Source organism: Eulemur rufifrons, chromosome 4 (genome assembly GCF_041146395.1).
Source record: "Eulemur rufifrons isolate Redbay chromosome 4, OSU_ERuf_1, whole genome shotgun sequence".
Taxonomy (NCBI): Eukaryota; Metazoa; Chordata; class Mammalia; order Primates; family Lemuridae; genus Eulemur; species Eulemur rufifrons.
The window spans coordinates 13,300,052-13,323,187 of NC_090986.1; the positions used below are offsets into that span (position 1 = coordinate 13,300,052).

General features: G+C 35.7%; 1 protein-coding gene across 1 annotated transcript in view; it reads right to left on the reverse strand.

Annotated features, from left to right (window-relative positions):
- MYO16 (myosin XVI) overlaps positions 1 to 23,136 on the reverse strand; it is a 475,062-nt gene that overhangs the window by 193,447 nt on the left and 258,479 nt on the right. The window contains exons 18-19 of the mRNA XM_069467032.1: positions 22,294 to 22,365; positions 19,805 to 19,946 (exon numbers count right to left, since the gene is read on the reverse strand). Of these exons, the coding sequence (XP_069323133.1) occupies positions 19,805 to 19,946; positions 22,294 to 22,365 (214 nt within the window). The remainder of the gene's footprint in view (positions 1 to 19,804; positions 19,947 to 22,293; positions 22,366 to 23,136) is intronic.

Here is a 23,136-nt window from a genome sequence, read left to right on the forward strand (position 1 = left end):
AAAAGGGAGTTTTCCCTGTATGAGAATGGGTGGATGAGTTCTACCAGTTACATGCTTCTCTGAGAAAAAAAAAAAAAAAAAAAAAAAAAAAAAAAAGCCAGCTATGGCAAATGTGTGTGGTTTGGGATTGCCACAAGACAGGATTCTAGATTCTGCACGAAGCTCCAGCCCTTCTCTGTAAGTTGCACTTGTTAAGGTAGCAGCCCTGAAAGAGGTGAGTTAACCTGGGTCATGGTTATGGGCGTTTACAACCTTCAAAATTCACCTATTACTGGTGGCCCTGCCAGTTCTGTTACTCCTTAGAGATCCATTGGATTCAATATGTTTTAGCATAATTTAGGTTGGGGAGGGCCAGTCAGAGTTCACCCATTACGGCATAAAGTAGTGAGGTTGCGTTTGCAGAGAGGGAAAGTTTTTGTGATGAAGTATGGAGAAGACTGCATAGAGCTGCTGGCTGAGACTAAAGGATGAGCTATGAAACTCAGCAGATATTTAGGAGAATTCTCAGAATGCCTAGCTCTTCCCAGGGGTGGAAATTGCCCAAGGTGATTAATCTTATTTTGCCTTTTCTCGGTGTTAGATCAATATGGTAAGAATGCTGTAGGTGGTTGTGTCAACTTTTGCCAATGAGAGGGGTAGAGGGGCTCAAATAACTATTTTGCAGATTGAAAGGGGAGCCTATGGATAGCTCCTCACTATTTCAACTTGTCAATTATAAAGCACAGTGAAGTTTTGCCTGCCCTTCCGTCTGTCAGAAATTGGGAGTGTAAAGCCCAGCCCCTGTCCTCAGGCAACATCCAGTCTGTTTGGGAGCAATAAGCCGGGAGAGCTCATCCTCTTATTATGGTAACATTGAATTATGTGTATGCTTCTACTTACAGAAATCTCGACTCTATTAGGCATGTAATGCTTTGGGTGCCAGTTCTCCCTATTGTTTTATAATTGGCTACTGAAGAATTTCTTGCGTGCGTCTCAGTTCTACAGTCAACTAAATTTGCAGGCTCTTTATCTTGAATTCAAAGCTTCTCTGCACAACTGCTTTGTGCTTCTCCAAGATAACGCACAACTTTTTTCCTTTTTTTTGGCAATAAGGAGTCCCTGTCTTGAATTGTAAAATTTGTTTTGTAAATGTCTTGGACTAATATCCCACAGAACGCTCTCCGGGAAATACTGTCCCATTGCCAGTTGCCATGTACTTTCCGTGGTTCCGATGTAAGACACAGACAGAAAAATGTATTGGTGAGAAAGAGAAAGGGAGAAAGGTGAGAGAGAAAGGAGAGAATGGAGAGATCAAACCAATGGTATAGTTGGCGTTGGTTTCTAGAAAAATAATTTGATATTACTCTGCATGACATATTTATTCTACACTTCGAACCAATTAGATAACTATAATTTACCTTTGTTGTTCTGATTTAGTCTTTGGCCTTGAGCTAACACATATTTTCAACAAAAATTCCAAATTATTACTGGCAGTCTAGAGGAGAATATCAATGGAAAAGGCATTTTTTTTAAATAAAAATTGAAGAAAGTGTGACATTAAATCATTTCTAATTTAGCCATTCCAATCAGAAAATTGTGTCTTGGGGTGCTGTATAAACTATGGATTGGTCTGAACTATCCAAAATATATTTCAAGAGCATCAGATGTTTGGGTGCCACTGATGTTTTTAAACTTACTCCAAGTAGGAATCATAAACTCATAGGTCTTGAGATCAAAAACAAGCCAGAGATATGTACGATAAACCTCCATATGTAGGCAGATGGGATGTGATTATCACAATTTCAGGGATTGAGAAAACTAAGATTCACAAGACATAAATGTTTTACTAACGATTTCATTAATGTTAAGCAGTAGGCTCAGAATAGGAATCCAGATCTTTTGCTTCCTATTACCCTTTAAAAAATTAAAACTCAGCTAAACGATATAATTACAGCACTCATAAATGAATGACCCTGCACTTTGGAATAAATGCACATACACAAAATACAAAAGCTACACACCATTTCAACCCATGAGCTGTAGGTTACCGTAAAAAGTGCTGTTCAATTTGTTATTTATCATGGTTTTTTAAAGAGTTCCTTTTATAGCAATTCTCTTCCAATTCAAACTCTCCTTTTTTAATTTTTTATTTAATTTTAAAAATAAGTTTTATTGATATATTTAAGGTATATAACATGATATTAAAAGATACATATACAGTAAAATGGATACTATGGTGGAACAAATTGACATATTCATCATCTCACATAGTATTCATTTTCCCCACTGTGTCAAGAACAGCTATAATCTACTCCTTTAGCAAAAATCCCGAATACAGTACACCCTTATTAACTATGTCCTCATGTTTTACCATAGATCTTCAGATTCCTTTATCCTATATATTTGCTACTTTGTATCCTTTGACCTACTTCTCATTTACTTCCCTCCCTGTGGTTCCAACTACTAAGTGTTCTAGATATCTTTCCAATGTAATAGAAGTATTGAGAAACAAAAGTGTTCATTATCTGAAGGATCGGGATTTTAATGGCCCAGAAAATGACAGACCAAAGAGTTTGAACACACCAGGAAGGGGATCATCTCACAATCTCTGAAATCACTTGTGAAATGGAGAGCTGTCTTTCTAATAATCACTTGCAAATGTAAGTACTCACAATTTGTGGTTCCAAGTAGCAGCTATAAAATTAAATTAGTGACTTGTAGCAAGTGATGCTTCTGGATAACCAAGCACCCCAAAATTCAGTGATCTAACACATTAAGTATTTATTATTGTTCACAAGTCTGCGCGTCAGATTGGGCCACCTGACAGGTATTGGCAGGTCCAGAACAACCTAACCCAAATGCCTCGTAGTTGCCTGGCTACTGGCTGGGATGACACAGGTGGCTGTGTCGTCTCCACCAGAACAGGTTGGGCTTACTCACATGGCAATGACGGGGATCTGAGAAAGTAGGTTTGTGCAAGGCTTCAGAATTGGCACGCCACCATGTTTGCTGTACTTTCTTGGTTAAGACAAGTCACAAGGCCAGCTCAAATTCAAAGGAAGAGGAAGAGATTCAACCTCTTGTAAGAAAAGCATCAAAGTCATATTGTTTAGGGAATGGATGCAGAAAATAATAAAGAATTGGGACCATTTTTGCAACCTACCACATGGCACTTCTCTTGATAGTGGCTTTTCAGCTAGCTTTTACTCAATTCATTGATAGTTCGTACATCCTCTCATTAAATGTGTATTGAGCACCTAGTTTTACAAAGCACTGTGCTGGATGCTAGAGTCCCAGACACAAAGACGCTGAGGGCCTTGTCCTTAAGGGTATGGCCATATTCGTATATATTTAACTCTAATAATTTTGCTTGAAATAAAGAAATTAACTATATTTTTTAAGGGTTAAACTTTTTAGGTTTAAAACTAAGCTTTTCCCCGCTCTCTTTTAATGGTCTTCAATGTGGGAGGCATTTTGGAAAAATCCAGGTTTTTGAGTCTTACATGCTAGGGTTCGTACCCCAGGTCCACCATTTCCTAGCTGAGTGACTTAACCTGTCTGAATTCCAGTTTCTTCATCTGCAGAAGGACTATGTTAATGCCTACCTCATGGCTAATGTCAATATAAACTGTAATAATCTTCAGCTCCAAGCCTGGCTCATTTGTAGTAAAATTCAATAAATAACCACAGTAATTATACCTTTGCCACTTATCACATCTACATACAGAAAGTCGTCAGGCTTGGAATATGTATTTTTAACAAGACGGTATGTGAACAGAGAAAAGTTCAAAGCACGAAGCTCACAAAAATGACAAATGTCCTTTCGTGGAAAAGCACATCCTCTTCAATTAGAAAATTATATTTGAAAAAGGCAAACAATATTTAACTAGCAGTACTGACATTTCCTTCCTCGTGTTTTTTTTTTTTTTTCAGGCAGAGACAGGGTCACGAAGAGCCGGAATGGGACATTCTGCTCTGCTTTCTGAAGAGCACTGCAGCATTATTTATTCTGGCAGAACTGCCACTGTGCTCAAATGACAGGCACAGAGAGCATAATAAACACAGATTCGGTTAACTCTATTGAGCAGGACAGTTATCAGGGGGTTGAAAAGAGGCCAAATGCATTTCCCCGGTTAGAAATGAAACAAGAGAGCAGGAATGGCCAGCAGTGTAATGCATTTTTCCCTTTGTATAAAATATACAAGCTTTAGCCCCTGCACTCCTGGCTCAGGAAAGAGCTAGAGAAGTAGAATGCTAGAAGGTTTTTTTATTAATATTGTCTTTTTAAATCACTGCAGTTCTTATACATTTTATTGAAATTATTTGACTTTCAAATAATATTCACAAATAACATAATGGTCATTAACAAAAGAAAACTACCCTTTAATACTAAAAATGTCATATTATCACAGATCTGATAAATTTATTTTTCTCTCCATCTCCTTGAGGCAAAAGTACATAGCTCTCTATTGATTCAATAAGCTACACTATTCTTGAAGCACTTTATCACAAATATCATGATTAATATTTAAATGTTACCACTAATTTGTCCAGTGTATGATAATTTTTATAAGATTGGTAAATTTTTAATGATTATTTTTGTATTTATTTGTTTTTTTTCATTAGTGAACACATTTATTGGTGGAATTATGTAGTATTTCAGAGCATAGTCATTGAGGTTGGACATTTATGCATTACATTTTATCTCTTTTTTTATTTCAAAGTATTATGGGGGTATGGGTGTTTTGGGTTATGCATACCATTTTTGTAATGCTTGAGTCAGGGTTAAAAGTGTGCTTGTCACCATATGAAAAAATGCTCAACGTCAGTAACCATCAGAGAAATGCAAATTAAAACCACAATGAGATATCACTTTACCCCCTTTAGAATGGCTTTTATTAAAAAGTCCAAAAACAATAGATGCTGTCATGATGCAGAGAGAAAGGAACACTTATGCGCTGCTGATGGGACTGCAAATTAGTACAACCCCTGTGGAAAACAGTATGGAGATTCCTCAAAGAACTAAAAGTAGACCTACCCTCCTATTCAGCAATCCCACTATTTGTATTAACCCAAATGGAAATAGGTCATTTTATCAAAAAGATACCTGCACTCAAATGTTTACTGCAGCAGAATTCACAGTTGCAAACATGTGGAATCAACCCAAATGCCCATCAATTCACGAGTGGAGTATTTTGTATTTATTATGTGGGAATTTGAAGTTATTTTTGAGTATCATAATGTGCATGATGGTTCAGTAAAACCCTAATACTTTTTATTTCTCTAGATTCTTCTACTGGAAAGTAAAAATGATCTCACAAAATAATAAAAACTGCACAATTACAGACAAAAATTTTAGCTCTTTAGGAAATCATTATACATATGGGTGTTTTGGTAAGGAAATGGAGCAGAAGGGGAATTATTTAGAAAGCAGGTTTTGTCTCAGTTATTTGCTAACTTGTGTAGTTTGGGTTGTCATGGTAATAAGCATCATGATTTAAATAAGTCTACACAGAAATAGAAGTCACTTATAGTATATTCATAAGAATCAAAGAAATCTCATTATTTAATGGAAAAAATCCTCAGTTTGGACAAAGGAAGGAAAAACATGATGTGTCGCATTTATTTTTCTGACAAATTGCTTGTTATTTCATCTCTGAAACAACATAAAGACAAAATATTTAAAATAAACAAAAAAGGAAGTAGCACATATAAAACTTCTGGAATGCATTAAGAATTTTAGTAAATACTTCATACACTCAGGGTAAAAAAAAAATCATTGAGAAATATGAAACAAACATTCAACTCAGGAATTCAGGAAAAAACAAAAGAGGAAAAGGTAAAGAAAGTAGAAATAAGGATATAATAAAACTGCAACGATTAGTAAAGCAAAATAGCAGTAACATGAGAAATGACAACAAAACCAAAAAATTGATTTTTGAAAATAAATAATTCTTGTAGGCAAGTTTTGAGCAAGAATTTCAATGATATTGGGGAAAATGCATAAACAAACAGTATCCTGAATGTAAAAGTTGTCAAATTACAGTTAAAATAAAGATTATAAAATAAAGCTGTGATTTAATTGGTGAATAAATTTAAAATATTAAAGTGGAAAATATTCTAGAAAATATGTGACTCATAAAAGAAAAAAAAATAATGCAATTAGACCTATAAATTTTAAAATAATAAGTATCCAGAAGTTAACCCTCTTTATAATTACCCAGAAGATTTTTAGGGAGATTTCACTAGACATTAAAGAAATATGTGATCTTCATTCGGTACAAACTGTTTAGAGAGAAGAAAAACAGAAAGCTACCCAATTTATTTATTCTTTAATACAAATGATAGCAAAAGATTGTATTAGAAGAAAAAATAGCTCATCTCACTAATGAGAATAAATGCAACATCCTAAATAAGGACTAGAAAACTGAATCTAGTACTTGATGAATAAAGAAGATTTACATTATAAATGAAGAATGGTTCAACATCAAAAATATACATCAGTGCATTTTTCCCCATAAGCAAAGAAAAGAAGAGAATTGCCATGGTCTTCCTAATGGATAAAGAAAAAAATATCAGACAAAATTTTGCATCTATCCATGATTGAAAATACTTAGCGAAAGATTATCTACTGGAACTCTAAGTAACAATATTACTTAGTGGCAAATGTTTAAAGGTATTATAATTAATTTGGAAAAAAAAGCACTAAAAACCATTATCATCACAAATTTTAAACATTATACTGGCAGCGCTAGCCAATGCAATAAAATAGGAAGAAGAAATAAAAGACATAAGGGAAAAGGAGAAAAGAGAATTGTGATCATTTATATTGGAAAATATCAAGACATTCCACAGGAAAATTATTACAGCTAATAAGAAAAACCAGCAGGATTTCTAGATATAAGATCAACATAGAAAATGAAGGCTCAGTATTCTAATAAACAAATTAAAATGTAATAGACAAAAGGAATTAATCATAGCAATATAAAGCACAAATACCTAGAAAAATAAATAAAATAAAGATGTGTAAGAAATTGATGGGGAAAATTATAAACATTATTTAATGAATAAAAGAATACATGAATAAATGTTGAAATACAGATATTTGTTGAAGAAAAAAAATCAATAACCTAAAAGGAAAAATTGTCCCTATATTATCCATGAATGTATTTCAAGCCAACATCCCAGAAGGACTTTTGTATGGATACAGTCAAAGTGATTATAAAATTCATAATGCAAAAAAAAGATCCAGGGATAACCAAAACAAATAAGAAAAATAAGAACTTATGAGAACTAAGTAATTAAAACAATATATTATTGGCACAGTTTTAGTCAAATAGACTAAAAATCAAGAGGGAGATAAAGAAACATTGCTAATAAATGGGGTAGAGATCATTGAATATTCAACTAAAAATATAAAATTATATAAATTCTTCATATATGCAATAATATTCTTGATGTGTTAAAAATCTAAAGTTTTTAGAAAAAAGTGTAAGATGACCTTGGAGTAGGACAAAATTGTCTACGATAAGGCTATGAATTCAGACCACTGTGTACGATTGTATAAATCCTATGAGCATGTCGCCACTGTGCCGTGCACAGCCTACCTTGCCAGAAGATGTTTAACTTCACTTGTAATTAGGAAAATGCAAAGTAATGCCCTTCTTGCAATTCTGCTACTAAATATATACCTCCGGGAAAATTCTAAACATATATCTCAGGAGACATATACGAGGATACAACACTATTTGTAACTGAGAAAAAAATGAAGAGATTTAAGTGTCCATCAACAGTGAAACATATGAGAATATTGCGGTTGCTTCATCCACGGGTGGTGCAGCCGCTAAAAAGAATGAGCCGGCTCTTGATGCATCAATATAGCCAGATTTCAAAAATCCATGCGAAGTTAGGAAGGGAACTATGGAATAAAATATACTGTAGGATAACATTTCTGTAATTCTTAATGACTCACAAGGTTATATATCTGTTACAAAAAAACCAAAGCTAGAGAAAAAAAAATACATTTTGAAAGCTTCACACAGAATTGGTTATAGAGCTGTCTCTGGGGAGGAATGGATCCATGCAGGAAATAAAAGGGACCTCAGCTTCTAGTTGTGATTGTCTATTTCTTATCTGTTAATAAAAATCCAAAGCAAAAGTTGTCCAGTGTTAGTAGTGTTGATTCTAGGTAGTACATATATTCCTTTTTTACTCTTCTTGATTACTGATTTTTTTCTGAAAAAAATAATAAATTTATAAATAAATAATATTATGCATTAAATGGAAAAAGAAAAAAACTGGGTAAGTCACTTTCTCACTAATGCACAGCAGGTGTTTATTATTCTTATGAGCATTTGAAAATTAATGATATAAATCTATTTATTAAGAATTAAGTGGTTTCATTATGATTAATAAGGTAACACATAAAATATATTTTTTACCAGCACTTAATTACTAATGAACTGATTGTCTATATTTTTGGACCCTTGTCTTTCTTGCAGATACTGTTTTGATTTATAATTCTCATTAGAGAGTTTAAATCTTCGTACTCATTTCAATAAAGTGCTAGGAGGGAAAATGTTGAAACTAACAAGGAAAAACATTTGGTTTTAATCAGGTTCATTTACACACATTCAATCCCTTCTTCAGAAGCAAGTTTCACTTTGTTCCCAGTTTTTGTGTCTGTTAAATGAGAACAGATTATATTCCTGCCCTTTTCTGAACTTTTAATAGCAATTTGTAAAATATAGGTCAAATAAGAGAGAAAGAGAGAGCTGAGATTTTACTTAGGATACTCAATTAATATTAAAAATATCATATGGTCAGATGTTTTCTTGGAAAAATTAATCTTCAATTTTATTATCAAAAAAACAGTGAAGAAACATGTAATTTCTAGACGATCTCTTCTCATTCTACTTTTCTATCACCTAGTCTGCCATTTAGATTAAGTTTCTTAATATATTTCAGGCTCAGAAAACTGTGGGGCATTGCAACTTCACTCTCACTGTGATTCCTGGAATGTTATAGGGGAGATGTGTGAGGTTTGGCAAAAATACTTAAAGTGATTTTAATATTCCTCTGCTTTGCAATTACCACTGAGCCCCAACCTACCCTATTAAGAATTACTATAGATCATCTAGTCAATGATATCCGAAAGAGCAGAAAACACTTAAATTTAAAGTTAGGTGCTACTTCTACAAGTTCCATTTCTTACGGTGGGTGAGAGGCACATACATTCTGAAAGATCACACTGCTTCTTTTCATTAAAATTTTTCGCAACCACCTGTCTCTAGAAGGAGGGTGCACTATCCACTTTAACTCTTCCCACTGGGGAGATAATGGCAAGCCTTCACCCAAAGCGAAGGAGACCTGTTTGTAAGGAAACATGGCAGGGGAGATTGAGTGTTTACACCCTTTGGAGACATCTGAGTCCCAGTAATGGACAATTCTCACACACCTGGGAAGCTTGAATGGAAGAAATAATCTTCAAACTTTGAAAGTGTTAACCTGCCCAGTTGACCTCAATTCCTTGTAAAAGATAAATTATACTTTTATAAGAACATTCTATTACTATCATGGCTAAATTCCAGTCCTGTTAAAAAGTCACAAATTGCATTTGATATTAAAAAAAATTCTTGGTTAAATAATTGGAGAACAAAATAATTGCACATACACACACACATAAAGGCCTCACACATACCCACATCTGACTTGAGTTTTAGGCTAATGCCATCCTGTAAGACATGGGAAGATGGTGAAGCTCTGAAGGCCACAATAGTAGCCTTTTTGATTTAAAAAAAAAAAAAAAATAGTATCACAAAGCCTAAAGCACATTGCTCTATCTCCAGTCACTATCGTACTTAGTAAGCATAACAAGGGTTTCACAGAAAAAATGGGTAACTTTTGCTCCAGAAGTAAGGCCAAATTCCCCTGCGTAGAAAGCAAATACATAAATAAACCTATGAGACAAAACTTGAAAACTATCCTAAGATTCTAGGTAACATCATTATAGGTGATCTTTGCAAATAGTGTAGGTATAAAATGCAATGCAAAAGATATTTCCATGGCTTGTCTGCAATGCAGCAGAAAGGTGTTCCCTCCTTAGCATTTTATAAACTAAGTTTCTGGTTTACTGCTCCTAATGGGATAAGATCCTTAAAAAATACTCAGTTATAGATGCAAATTCTAATTTACTAAAATAATCTTACAAAATAGACTAACATGCTTAGTGTCATTTTAGTGTTTCAAAAATTATGTTATTCATCTCTTCAGAGGTATCTTAGTATATGTTTTTAAAATCATAAATTTGATCTAAAATATAAAAAGAGAATTTATTAATTTAAAAAAATCAACAAAATCATGCATGACCAAAAAAAAAAAAGATTTAGACTTACAAATCTTTAAGAACTACCAAGAGACTATAAACGACATTGAGGATGTCAATTCAGAATGTATTCATTTCTTTAATCAATAAATTAAGAGATTTACAGTCCAATAATATGAATTTTGGGGGAGGAAGGTCAACTAATCCCCAGAAATTATATGGAAAACTATGTACTGGTGTGTATGAATGTGTTTGTGTGTGCGTGCATGTACATGTTTATGACATTCATTGAATTCCCAAATTAGACTTTGACCTAGAAAAGTCTGAGATACACTATAACATTTCATAAGTATATTAAGTACTATCTGATTGCATCAATCAAAGAAAAATGGAAATTATAGGAAATTTATCTGTTGCCTAATATCAACAGCAAAATTATCTCTTATATTGAAAATCCTTGGAAATCCAGAAAATATGTGCCTATATACCATTGCATATCAAAACTAAATTAATAATATGCAAACTGAATTCTTATTAGAACAAAACCAAGATGTAAAATTAGGAAATAAAAACTGAAGCCAACTTAACTTAATCCACTTAATGAGTTAATTCACCCTACTTTCAGAGCATCGCGGTAGCATCATCACTCTACGCCACTCAGCAAGACATCCTTGGGGCCAGACACAGACCATCCAAAATGCTGTTGGGAATTTCTCTTTTAATCTGGCCTGCAGAATTCTCCAAGGCCATAATTGTTTTCTTCTCTATCTGAGATATTTGTTCCCTCTAATTAAAAAAGCGTAACAAGTCTTCCCTATTGAAGATGTACGATTTTCTGAAGAATATTAAATTGCTCGTTGCAATCTTATTAGTGCAGATTCTCTCTGTTCATTTAGACATTAACATTCTCTTAAGTGTTGTCAGATGCCGATGATGACTGTACCTACCTAATACATTACATCACCTTCAGTTTACATCCTATTGAATATGATCTTTTCTTTTTCTTTTTTTTTTTTTCTCATATCAGAGTTGAGTCTTTAGTTTTGAGACACTGGGAAGTTGCATTCCATTGTTAACATTGCCAGCTTTTACAAATTACTTCAATGAGACTACTGCTGAACACATGGGCCATTTGGCAAAAGCGCTGATGAAAATCTTTCTGGACATCTAGGAAATCCTATAGTGACTTAAAATCATTTTCCTTATAATCAAAACAAACAACCCAAATGCCCATCAATTCATGAATGGATTAGCAAAATGTGGTATATGTATACCATGGAATATTACTCAGCTATAAGAAATAATGGTGATATGGCATCTCTTTGGTTCTCCTGGAGAGAGTTGGAACCCATTCTATTAAGTGAAGTATCCCAAGAATGGAAAAATAACCACCACATGTACTCACCAGCAAACTGGTTTCCCTGATCATCACCTACGTGCACATTTGGGAATAACACCAATTGGGTATCGGACAGAGGTGGGGTCTGGGGGGAAGGGATGGGTGTATACCTACTTGATGAGTGAGATGTGCACTGTCTGGGGAATGGACATGCTTGAAGTTCTGACTGGGAGGGATGGGGGTGGGGGGAGGGGATGGGTACATACCTACATGATGAGTGTGGTGTGCACTGTCTAGGGAATGGACACGCTTGAAGCTCAGACTTGGGGGGATAGGGGGGCATGAGCAATATACATAACCTGAACTTTTGTACCCCCATAATAAGCTGAAATTTAAAAAAAAAGGTAAATTTAGAAACAAGATAAGATGCAAAAATATCTTACTGATGATTTCAGGAACTAAATCATTGAATTGATTCATGAATTAAAGAAATAATAACTTTAAGAGAAAATAACTTCAACCTCTCCTAGAAATATTGCCTTTCTCATTGGTGTATTATGTGTTCAATATGTCCTTCTGTTATTTAAACCCATATTACAGTTTACTTGGTAGCAGAAAGGAGATGTAATAGTTTGAGAAATTTCACAAGTGAAATGTTGTTCAAATACTTGTTGATATTTTTTCAATAGCCTTCTTTTCTTTCTCCATAATCAATTTCAACCTATGGAGCCAGGAACAAAAACTCTGGACAGTTATTGGGATGGCGACCCTCCCCCCCACCACGCCCACGAAATACATTGTGACCTTCACACTTAAAGCCTTGAGCCCTCATTCCTCTTTAACCTCCTTCTCCCACCTGCTCCCAGGTGCTCCACAGTGTCCCTATCTCTGCATTGCACCTGCTCCCTCTTCTGCAAAGCCTCCCCCACCTCAGGAGGCACAGTATCCCATAGTTCGGGCACTATGTGATCACCTGTCCACTGGTGGGACCTAGTATCATCCCATGGTATATTTTACTCAAGAAACCCCTACTGATTGGGAAATATCACTGTTTCTAACCTATGTCAATCTTATTTTTGCAACAATCGATGACCACTGTGCCCTGGACCCTAGTCAGGTGTGCTGCACACATGTCCTACCTATGTCATAGCAGAAAGTGAAACAGTATGGAAACTAATCACTGCAAACCCATTATCATTGCTTACCACAAGGCAAACCCAAGCAAAACATCTAAAAAAATAAAGAAAAACCCCTACATATCCTAGTAGTATATGGGAATAGTGATATTTCTATCTCTAAAGAACAAAATGTTTCCTCTATCTGCTATTCTTTAAAGCAAACAAGATAACTGAGTGAAATTTAAAAGAAGTTGGACTATATCTTGGATTTCCAACCTGTGAACCATTTGCATTTTTTTTACAATTATCCCTTCCCCATAAATAAACTAATATAAACTAAGAAGCCTTCTTATCAGCCAGTGCCATCACTATTATTATTACAACAACCTTTCCCATTGTGTCAGGTGCTGTGATAACAACTTTATGAATGACACCATCTTTCTTAACCTTCAAATAACCCTGAAAAACAAACAAGCTTTTGCAACCTGGTGTCAAAGGAATAATGAGTAACTCAAGAAAAGTGAATGCAATTAATCATAATGTTTTTAAATGTTTATGTTTAGGTCAACTAAAATACTGTAAGACTGTAATATAACATAAGAATACTTAAACTGAAGCCTCAGTGAAAAACAAAACAAAAAACTCCATATGTATGTTTGAAACTCTATTTATTTATCTTAATATATTCCCATGCCCAATGGTACTGTCCAAAAATGTAGATTTCAAATTATGTAGACATGATTGAATGAATAAATGAATAAACAAAAGTATACCTTCAATACCCATCCTACAGGATTACTGGGTTATCTCTTAAACCTCCTTTATTTCTAACTTCAATCTACCTGTTCTTAGGGTATTTCTTACTGCAAAAAGGAAAATTTTCCCTGGATTATATTTCTGATAAATACATATATGTATATATAATTATATATATATATATATATATGTCCATATGTGTGTGTGCATATGTATATACACCATTTTATTCAAAACTAATGATGAAAATGAGTTGAAATAAATTACAGGTTTTGGTGTCTGAAGATATTTGGAGAATATTTCTAAATTTTCTATAAACCTGGACCTGCCCAAGCTTCTATTTTCTTGTAAAACTCTGATGAAAGCTTCAATTTAGGAAAAATAATAACTTTAAACTTAACATTTTTAACTCAATCTTGGGGATGTAAGTGTTGCATTATGAAACAGGTGTAACTTTAGGAGTTGCAAAATATATTTATCTTTTTAAATAAATTATTATTCATTACATTTTAGTATCTACAGTCATTTGACTCATTTCAGAATGACATGGATAATAACCTTTGTAAAAATTAAATACAGTTTAGAGCATAGTCTTTGTTTAATAGTCATAGAAAGTGAACTACTGAAATGTCCGCAACTCCTCCAGGCACTATCCTACTCTCACTCCCATCTCTACCTTCAACCCACAGAAATCTGTCTGAGAGGCACCCTTGGGAAGGTGCGAGAACTCAAACTATTTGTCACAGGTGCAACTTAAACTATTTGTCACAGGTGCCCTGAGCGGTGGGAGAAGCTGGGAGTGGTCATTGGGGAATGCATTTCTCACAAACTGATGACTGCAGCAAAAGGGGTCCCAGCAATAGGAATCTATGAGAAACCCAGAGAATGAGCCAGGGGTAACCATCTCTGTGGCCAGGAAAGCCTCCCCATGTCAATCGGGAGCCAAGAAATTCCTCTCCTCCTTGTTCCTGTGCCCTGTTTTACCACGGGGAGCTGGAGGCACGGGCTCCAAGCCGCAGTCCTCCTCACACCCTTCCCGGGTTGCTGTCAGCTGCCACACACAGCCCCCGGCTGTGGGAGGGGGAAGAGAACGCTCACCTTTGGACACCTTTAATTTCTGCGCAAATGCTGGATACTTGTCAATTAAAGGGTTCATAGAACTGTGATTTATAAAAAACTGAGCAGAAAAATCTTAGGACTTGCTTAAGTTTTCTCTCAGAGCCAGAGAAATATTAATATTACCCCCAATGAAAAATTTTAAAGGAAGGTGGGAACAAGAAGAAGATGTATTTTCATTATACTGCAAATCATACTAGCTTAGTAGCTACACCAAAATAAGTAATGGTGGTAGTTACTTACAATGGCTAATTTGTTTACACCAAAATAAGTTATAATGCAACTACACGTTTGAAAGCTTGTGAGCAGTTCTACTTGTAATGTTGACACACAATAAGACAGACACATTTCGTGCAGCCACCCTAATATTGTCCACGATGCTGTAATATTGTCCACGATGCTGTCCTCTCAGATCAAGGGTGATTCCAATGTGATTCTTTGGCAACCTTATTCATTCAGAGTTTCATGGTTTTATTAAGTAAAACAATGGCAAATACTTCATAGTGAGCCTTTCCATTTTGAATATTATATTATAAACAGTGAACCAGCATCACAAAATGGAAAAGGAAGTCTTCAAATAATGAGATAAAATAAACCATACAAGAGTAGAAGTATTAAGAAAAATCTGTACAGAATCCTTTCGATCCCACAAGGCTTGTTTGTGTGACGTGGCTCTGAAGCACAGTGGTTAAACCCTGGAAAGAGACCTATTCTGAGCTATAGAAATAAAAGAGTTGACAATCCCAGATTTCTTTATATCTGCTGTAACCAGGCACAGAGGTGATTGAGCTCACTTGGGAAACCACACGATGCTGCTATTTCCTTACCAAACATGATAACAGCATGGTTCCTAAGGAGAATGAGCAGAGCACAGCTTTTGGTCTGAGTGGAATTAATGAAGCACCTGAGGAAGATGACGGCTCCTTGGGAACAATGGCTGTCCCCGTGGGAGAGACTGGACAGCACACTTTGGATTCACGGGGGGACCACTGGCCGGTGAAGAGAATGGGACTGAAGGTCCAGGTCTCTGATGCCCATCAGCGGTGGCCAATGTTCTACATGTGAAGTTATAGGAATCTTTACATGGCATTTCCAAATGGTTAAACAAGGACTGTGTTTATACCTACGGTGGTCACTGGCTGTCAGTTGACAATTCTCAGAGGTGTTGAGGCCAAACAATACTAAAAAAGTCAGCTCAAACTTAATTTTATTAGTTTTTCTTTAGCAATGATTTGATGTCATTTAAAATCATATTTTAATTATTAAATATTATCAATTTAGTGTGAACTGATGGCAGGTTATGAACAAATTAAAAGAGTCTTCCATGTACCTAGTGGCCAGAGTGGTTTGGCTCTATGCTTTTGAAAACACTAGGAAAAACAGACTGAAATCGCTCAAAATAGGAGTCGCCCAGCCCACAGACCTTCTTGAATTAGATGGGCCTCTATCTTTCAAGTTTACTGACTCTGAATTAACATCCACACTTATTAGGTGGAGATGCTTATTCACAGCCACGAAGAGGAAGCCCCTCGAGGTGCACCCTTGTTGGCCTCTGGAAGAGTGACTTACTGTCGCCTGCAAGGAGACCTGGCAAGGAGGGCTCAGGGCTGTCTTCCTGGGCTCCGTGGCCACCTCAGGGCTTCCTGGGACCCGGCAGACGAGGCAGTCTACATCTGCCATTCAGCAGTCAGAAGCAACTTGCTCGCAGTGTAGCTGCATCCTCTAGTGTCTGCCTTGTCACTCATCACATGACTCCCACATGCCTTACCTCTTTGTCTTATTTCTCAATAGATTAAGAATCAGGTGATGATTGTAAATTGGCTTCACTGATCATCACCTAAGAGCACATTTAGGAATAACATTGATCGGGTGTCGGGCAGATGTTGGGGGGGGGCATGGGGATGGGTGTATACATACCTAATGAGTGCCATGCACACTGTCTACGGGATGGACAGGTTTGAAGCTCTGACTCGGGGGGGTGGGAAGGGGCAAGGGCAATATACGTAACCTAAACTTTTGTACCCCCACAATATGCTGAAATAAGAATTAAAAAAAAAAAAAAACCTATCTAACAGGTACAATTCAGATGATGGGCACACTAATAGCGACTTAAGCATTATAAAAGCTATCTATGTAACAAAAACATTTGTACCCCCTTAATGTTTTGAATAAAAGTAAATAAATATTAAAAAAAAAAGAATCAGAGTTAAAAACGGGTGCAATTAGGTAATACCCTCCAAGAGACCACGCCAGCTAGCACCCAGCAAACTTGAGCACAGGAGTATCTGCAGTGGCAGGAAAGTAACAGCAATGAACTGTAGGTGAGGACTCTAAGGAGATGTGCAGAAAGTGCCACCGTCAGAGGTGGACAGTATGGCAGCTTGTGGGAGACCAGGATGAACTGGGAAGAGTGCAATTGTGCTGCATTACAACAGAGTAGAAGAATGAATTTTATAATGATGGCATTCTCAGACAAAGTTAAGTGATATACAACATCCTTCATTTTAGAAGTCATGAAATCATAGTTTAGAAAGAGAAATGCCTCAGAAAATGGTTAAAATACTAAACTTCTGTTTTTTAAATGGGTTTCTCAAAAAAAAAAAAAATCACACTGAAAGGGGAATTGAAGAGGCAGGCTGTGCTCACACTTGTGAATTGTGTTTCACATTTTCCTAGAGTCATTGTTTCAAGAACAAAATGTGTCATTTTCAGCATTTAACAGGATTTCTTCCCAAGGTAATTTATATGCACATATTTTGTGAACAACAAACTTCTAAGCAAATAAAAGGCATTACATTATTATTCTATTATTGTTGTTGGTTTGTTGTTATTACTACCATTATTATTCTCATTCTTTTTTACCTGTTTGGACCAAATCATTTTCAACTAAGCCTAATAAATAAAGTTTTGATGTGCTTCAATTTTTGAAGATCCCTGACCACTCAGTGTGGCCCTTAGTGGTCCCCCATCTGCAGGGTCCAGGCCAGACAGCTGCACAGAAGTCACAACCACAGCAGGCACCTTCCTGGGAGACGTCCACACTCTAATCTTAAAGACTCGATTTTGACCAGGCAAACACAGCAAATGCTTTTGCTCCTCTTAATTAAATAATCATCACCTGCACCTGCACTATACCCCAGAGTTTTCATTTAGAAGCAAACTTATTTGGATCTAGGTAGAGAAAATAGAATTATTTTAAATGTATTATGTGAACACTGTACATGTTTTACTGGAATCCAGGAAATAAATCCATCATTTTGAGAATATTTTATCTGCCTCTGTTTCACTTGTCTTCCCTTTGTAACTTGTTAGAGCAATTATTATTTATATTAATTCTCTCTTGCAAAAGTTACAAAAAAATACATTTAGTGTGAAAAATGTGTCTATGTACTCTCCAACTTTAACCTAGGGATATTATTTTTTCTATAATCTTTTTTGACATGATTACAAAATTTCAAAAAAATTGGGGATTGGTAAACAACAAAAGACTTTTCTAAAGGTATCCAAATTTTTGAGACCTTTTTGTGACTTAGGAAAGGAGTCTATAAATCTGCAAAAACTTAAACTTTCCACAAATCTCAATGAGCTATAAATCCTGCAAGTATAAACTTTGCTTGCATTATTTGGGGCTTTAAATTAAGATTTGGGTGACCCATAGTAGAAACAGAGAAGGAAAAATGAGAGTTATGATTCAAATGAGAAAATTGTCTCTTAGAAGTTAAACTAATAATACATTGGGTCATTTCTAATTTCCCATTAATCCCTGTCCGCATTCTTTGCTTAGGAAAAAAAATTTAAAAGACAAGACCACCCTCATAAATTTACATGTTGGCACTAGCAATATTCCCATTGAAAGGGACATAATATGTTTTCTATGGTTTATGTTTATAATTTTTCTTTGTGTATGAGTATAGTCAAAAATTTAGATCATATGGAAGTATTTCTAATTATATAAATTTAAGGCTCCTTGAGATTTAAATGTCAAATAAAAATTTTCTAAAATTTTCTATAGACAGCTAGATTTATATATTAATTTTTTTCAATGTCAGCTTTAGCAGAGCTGCCAATATACTTTTATATATGGTTAATTTGGTAGACATAGCATATCAGTATCATTCTATGAATAATCTTCACACTCAAAAATCACAAATTAACTGATAGCAAGAAATAATAGCAAAATCAAGAGTCCTCACCATACTAAATACTAAGGCATCTTCTCTGAGAAGTAGATTATACCATAGCCACCTTCAAATCACAGATTTTATGTTGAATATGCTGATCAATGTTCAGTGGGATTTTATATGTACACATTTTAATAAAAATTTTAATATCCCTCATCTTTGAAATCTCCTGAGATGTCTATTTATTTAAGAACTTTCCCATAAGTACATATTAATGCTAATGTTTCCAAGAAATCTCTAAAGGCATCAGCTTTCAGGAATTTGGTGAAAAAGTCTACATAGACAACAAAGAAATTCTCTCAGAAGATTTCTTTCAAAGATAAGCAGATGTGTGAAGACTTTGGGATGCAATTTTTGCTTTCAATTGTCTGCTTGAGGTCATCATTAGGGACAAAAAAAAAAAATAACAATTTTCCACTGATAAAATGTCATGGAGATCTATAATTTTTAGATGATCAAGTAGCCCCGAAAAGCTACAGTTTGAGATGATTTAGAGTACCAGCCACAATGATTACCACAGAGACCCTTTGCCAAATAATCCACAAAACAAGTGAAGGAGCAAGAAGAAGAATTACTGATCTGAAACACATCCTCGAATTTGTTCTGGGAGAGATGCAAGCTACTCAACAAACTCGAGTGCTTCAGATCTTCTCAGACTGTCTTATTCCTAGATTTATAAAATACTTATTGGTGCACAAAAGGCCCTACATACCTCAGTCCAGAGAGGATGCATTTACATATCTATGCCTGAGAGATGATTTGATTAATTCAGCAGAGTGGGTGTGGGGGAGTGTCTAGCAGAGGGGGCTTAAATCCCAAAAGAATCATCAATAAAACCCTTCAAGTAAAATTACTTTGTTAAAATGAAATGTATTAATGAAGTTTAACTTATGGGTCACACTGTGTCATGAAGCAACCTTAAGATTCGGGACTTTGAGTTGTCTATGACAGTAATAACCACATGTAAGAATGGACATCCATCAACTCCTACCTTCTGTGTTCGTCTTGACTGTGAAGACAACAATTCATGGTATTCACCAAAAAGCTGAACAAACGACTGTACAGGGACTTGGCCAAGAGATCTCGATAAAATTCAGCAATCTGTATAGTATGCCGTTGTATTATCATATCTCCTAAAATAGTAGAAAGAAGAGGAAGCGTAAGAAAAAGGGTTTCCCTCACTCAGGAGCCAACAAAACTAGGCATACCCTATTTATTCCCCACACATCCACATACAGCAAAGGATGTTAAAAAATTATACTACGACTCCCATAAATGAGAAGGTATCTGTCAGTTATTATGTAAAATGCTTCCTTAAAATGAATGTCCTATACATTGCAACATTATTTCTTACAAATGTTGACCAGAGCTTTTGACCTTTATGAAGGCTGAATAATTTTGTCTCAGTTAAGAAACCGATTCTTCACAGGGCCCCTCTTGGCAAGTTCTCTGATAACAACTCACTGGTTTAGATACTGAATCGTCCTAAGGCATTTGGAAACCTGGTCATCTGGAAAATTAGTCATATTTTAAATATTTTCAAAGAAATGGTCTAGCCAACCAAAATGTGGGTCTGGAATTCAGAAACAGGATTGGGCCTTAAAGTAGAAATTTCTGTCATTCTCAAAGAGAGAGTGATTGAACTCTTGAGTGACAAGGTTTTTAGAAGGGAACAGACTAGAGAAGGGACCAAGAAAAAAAATGGGTGAGGATGGTTCGGAATCGAGATCACCTGACTCTTGCTGGAGTTGAGAGTGAATGGGAGTCTAGGATTCACATGCTATGGCCTTGGCCAAACTGACTAGCCATTACCTCTTAGGCTGAGCAGGCAGGCAGTCACGTGAAATGAGGGTTAAATGGTTTTCAATCAGTTGGAGATATAGGTAAGGAAGGAGAATTGCTGCTGAGACTGGCTGAGATTTAAAAAAAAGAAAGAAAACACAGCAAGTAATGTAGTCCCAGAGCTGCAAGGTCAAGGCCATTGAGATGGAACAGCACACAGCTGCAGGGAAAACAGGTGTGGCCATTTATGACACTGCAGCATTGAGGCCCCTAAAGTCAACATGATTGAGGAGTTCTCATGGGTCACCAACATGTAAACAGAGGGACCTACCCCTATTAAATTATAGATACTAATAGATACTAACAGTGAGTTCAAATTTTCTCAAAAAAAAAAAAAAGGCATGAGAAAGAATAACGTATTTGGAGAACTTGAAGACTCTTAACATGGTTGCATGCAGGGTTGCTGTTGGAGAAATGACTAAGGAGGAAGCACAAAAATTAGATGTGGCCCGAATAAAAATGAAAGAGGACCTTATGCCTTCCTAAAATAATGGGCTTTCTGCTAAAGGAGGAAAAGTTGGAAGACTGTTAGCCAAGAAATGAAAATCATATTTGCATTTCAGAAAGATTATTGCTGAAGCAGTATGGACGGAGAGAAGCGATAAGGACAGATAATAGATTAACTGGGAGTCTCTTGTCGTAATCCAGGAAGGAATGAAAAATTCAGCAGTATCCATGGAGATGAATGGTAAGAATGACAGATATTTATGGGGTCGAATGGCTTGTGTCTGACCTGCTCAATAGAGGAGGAGAAAGAGGTATCAAGGCAGCTGAGTGGATAATGGGGAGATTCACTAAGTTCAGGATCATGGAAGGGGAATTCTGAGAGTAGGAGTGAGGCAGAAATCATACCCCACCTACCTAAATGCCTGAGAATATGTTCAACAGAGACATCAGGGAAGAATAGTGGCGATTAAGAGAAAAAAGATCAGGTGGATGATGAGTCCTCACAATTAACAATAAAGAAGAAGGTTGCAAGGCCGTGAGTTATAGTGAATAATTAAAGATCATGTGGGAAAACCACTCCCCTTGTTCGCTGAGCAGAGATACATGCAGCACAGAGATGAAGCACATTGTCTGAGAGCCAGACAGCATTGAATGCTGCTCCCAAACCTGCTCTTTACTAGTAATGTGGCAGTCAAAGTTATTGAAACTCTTTGAATCTTAGTTTTCTCATCTGTTAAAATGGAAAATGGTTATTCCCACCTCATAGCGATTTGTAAGAATTCAAAAACTACAACAATGATAGCACTTGGAACAAGTCCCGTCAGTTCACACCTGCCCAATAAATGACAGCTCTTGTTATGAGCCATGGGGTAGAGGGAAAGGTTGATTCTTTCCCTGCACAGGCCAATGGATCCAACATTTCATCTGAATAAATTCTCTCAAATTGATGGCTTTGTTTCTAAAATGACAGATTAGCTAGAGAGGGTGACCGGTTAAGCAAATGGTCTCTCAAGAGCATAGACTTTACAATATAGAGTCATATCAAGCAACCAAACAAATTCACATTTTTCTCATTTGGCATTCCATTCATAAAAATAGTTTCATTAACTGGGGACAGGCAAAGTTATATTGAATTTCCACATTTGATTCCAAATTGCACAAAGATGAAAGTCAGAGTATAGAAAAATTTACCTTTAAAATATTGAACATCAGTTGTTAAGGCAGAAGCCAATTCATCTGTTGATACTTGTAACATTCCAGCCACTAAAATTAAAGCAGCATTATAAACATTAAGTTAGTATACATTGTTGATAATAGGAACATTGCATTTATGGTCGTCATTTATAAATTTCATGTATACACATTAGGAAATATGTGTATTAAAGAAAGAACTACCACTGTAATTGTCAAATTCAAATTAGAGAAACATCTTAGAGTAATCAAAATATTAATGAGTTCTTGAGGCTCTGTGCATTAAATCACAGCAGGTTTGTTTCGTCTTTGTCCTCACAGATGTCATGGAATTATTATTATTATTATTTTTGCAAATTCCTGGTTAAATCTCTTTGATATAGGTGAAGATATGTTTTTTATTGACAATCTGTGGTTTTAAGGTATTTTGAAAAAATCTAGGAGTGACTAACAAGGCAACTTCAAAGAGAGAGATTTTTGGCAAGATCTTTGAAAGGAAGTAATTATGTTCTGTTTAAAATGCTTGGCTAATAACATGCCTTCCAAATATACTGGGTACTGGGGGTGGGGCAGAGAGGCCTAGAACAATATAAATAAGCACAAATATTGCTGAAGAATCAGTGTTGTTACTGTGGGTGCAGAATGGGAACATAAAAGTACATCTTGTTACTCATTCCCATAACCATTTATAAGAAAGAACAAAGTGAACGTTTTGTTTTTTTTTTTCCCTTCTCATTGAATTCTGCTCCAGGAAACAGCTTATGTCAACTGTCTTTTCTGTACTGTGTCTCCATCTACTGGCAGATCATAAAATTGCACATTAGAGAGACTAATGTCAGAAGG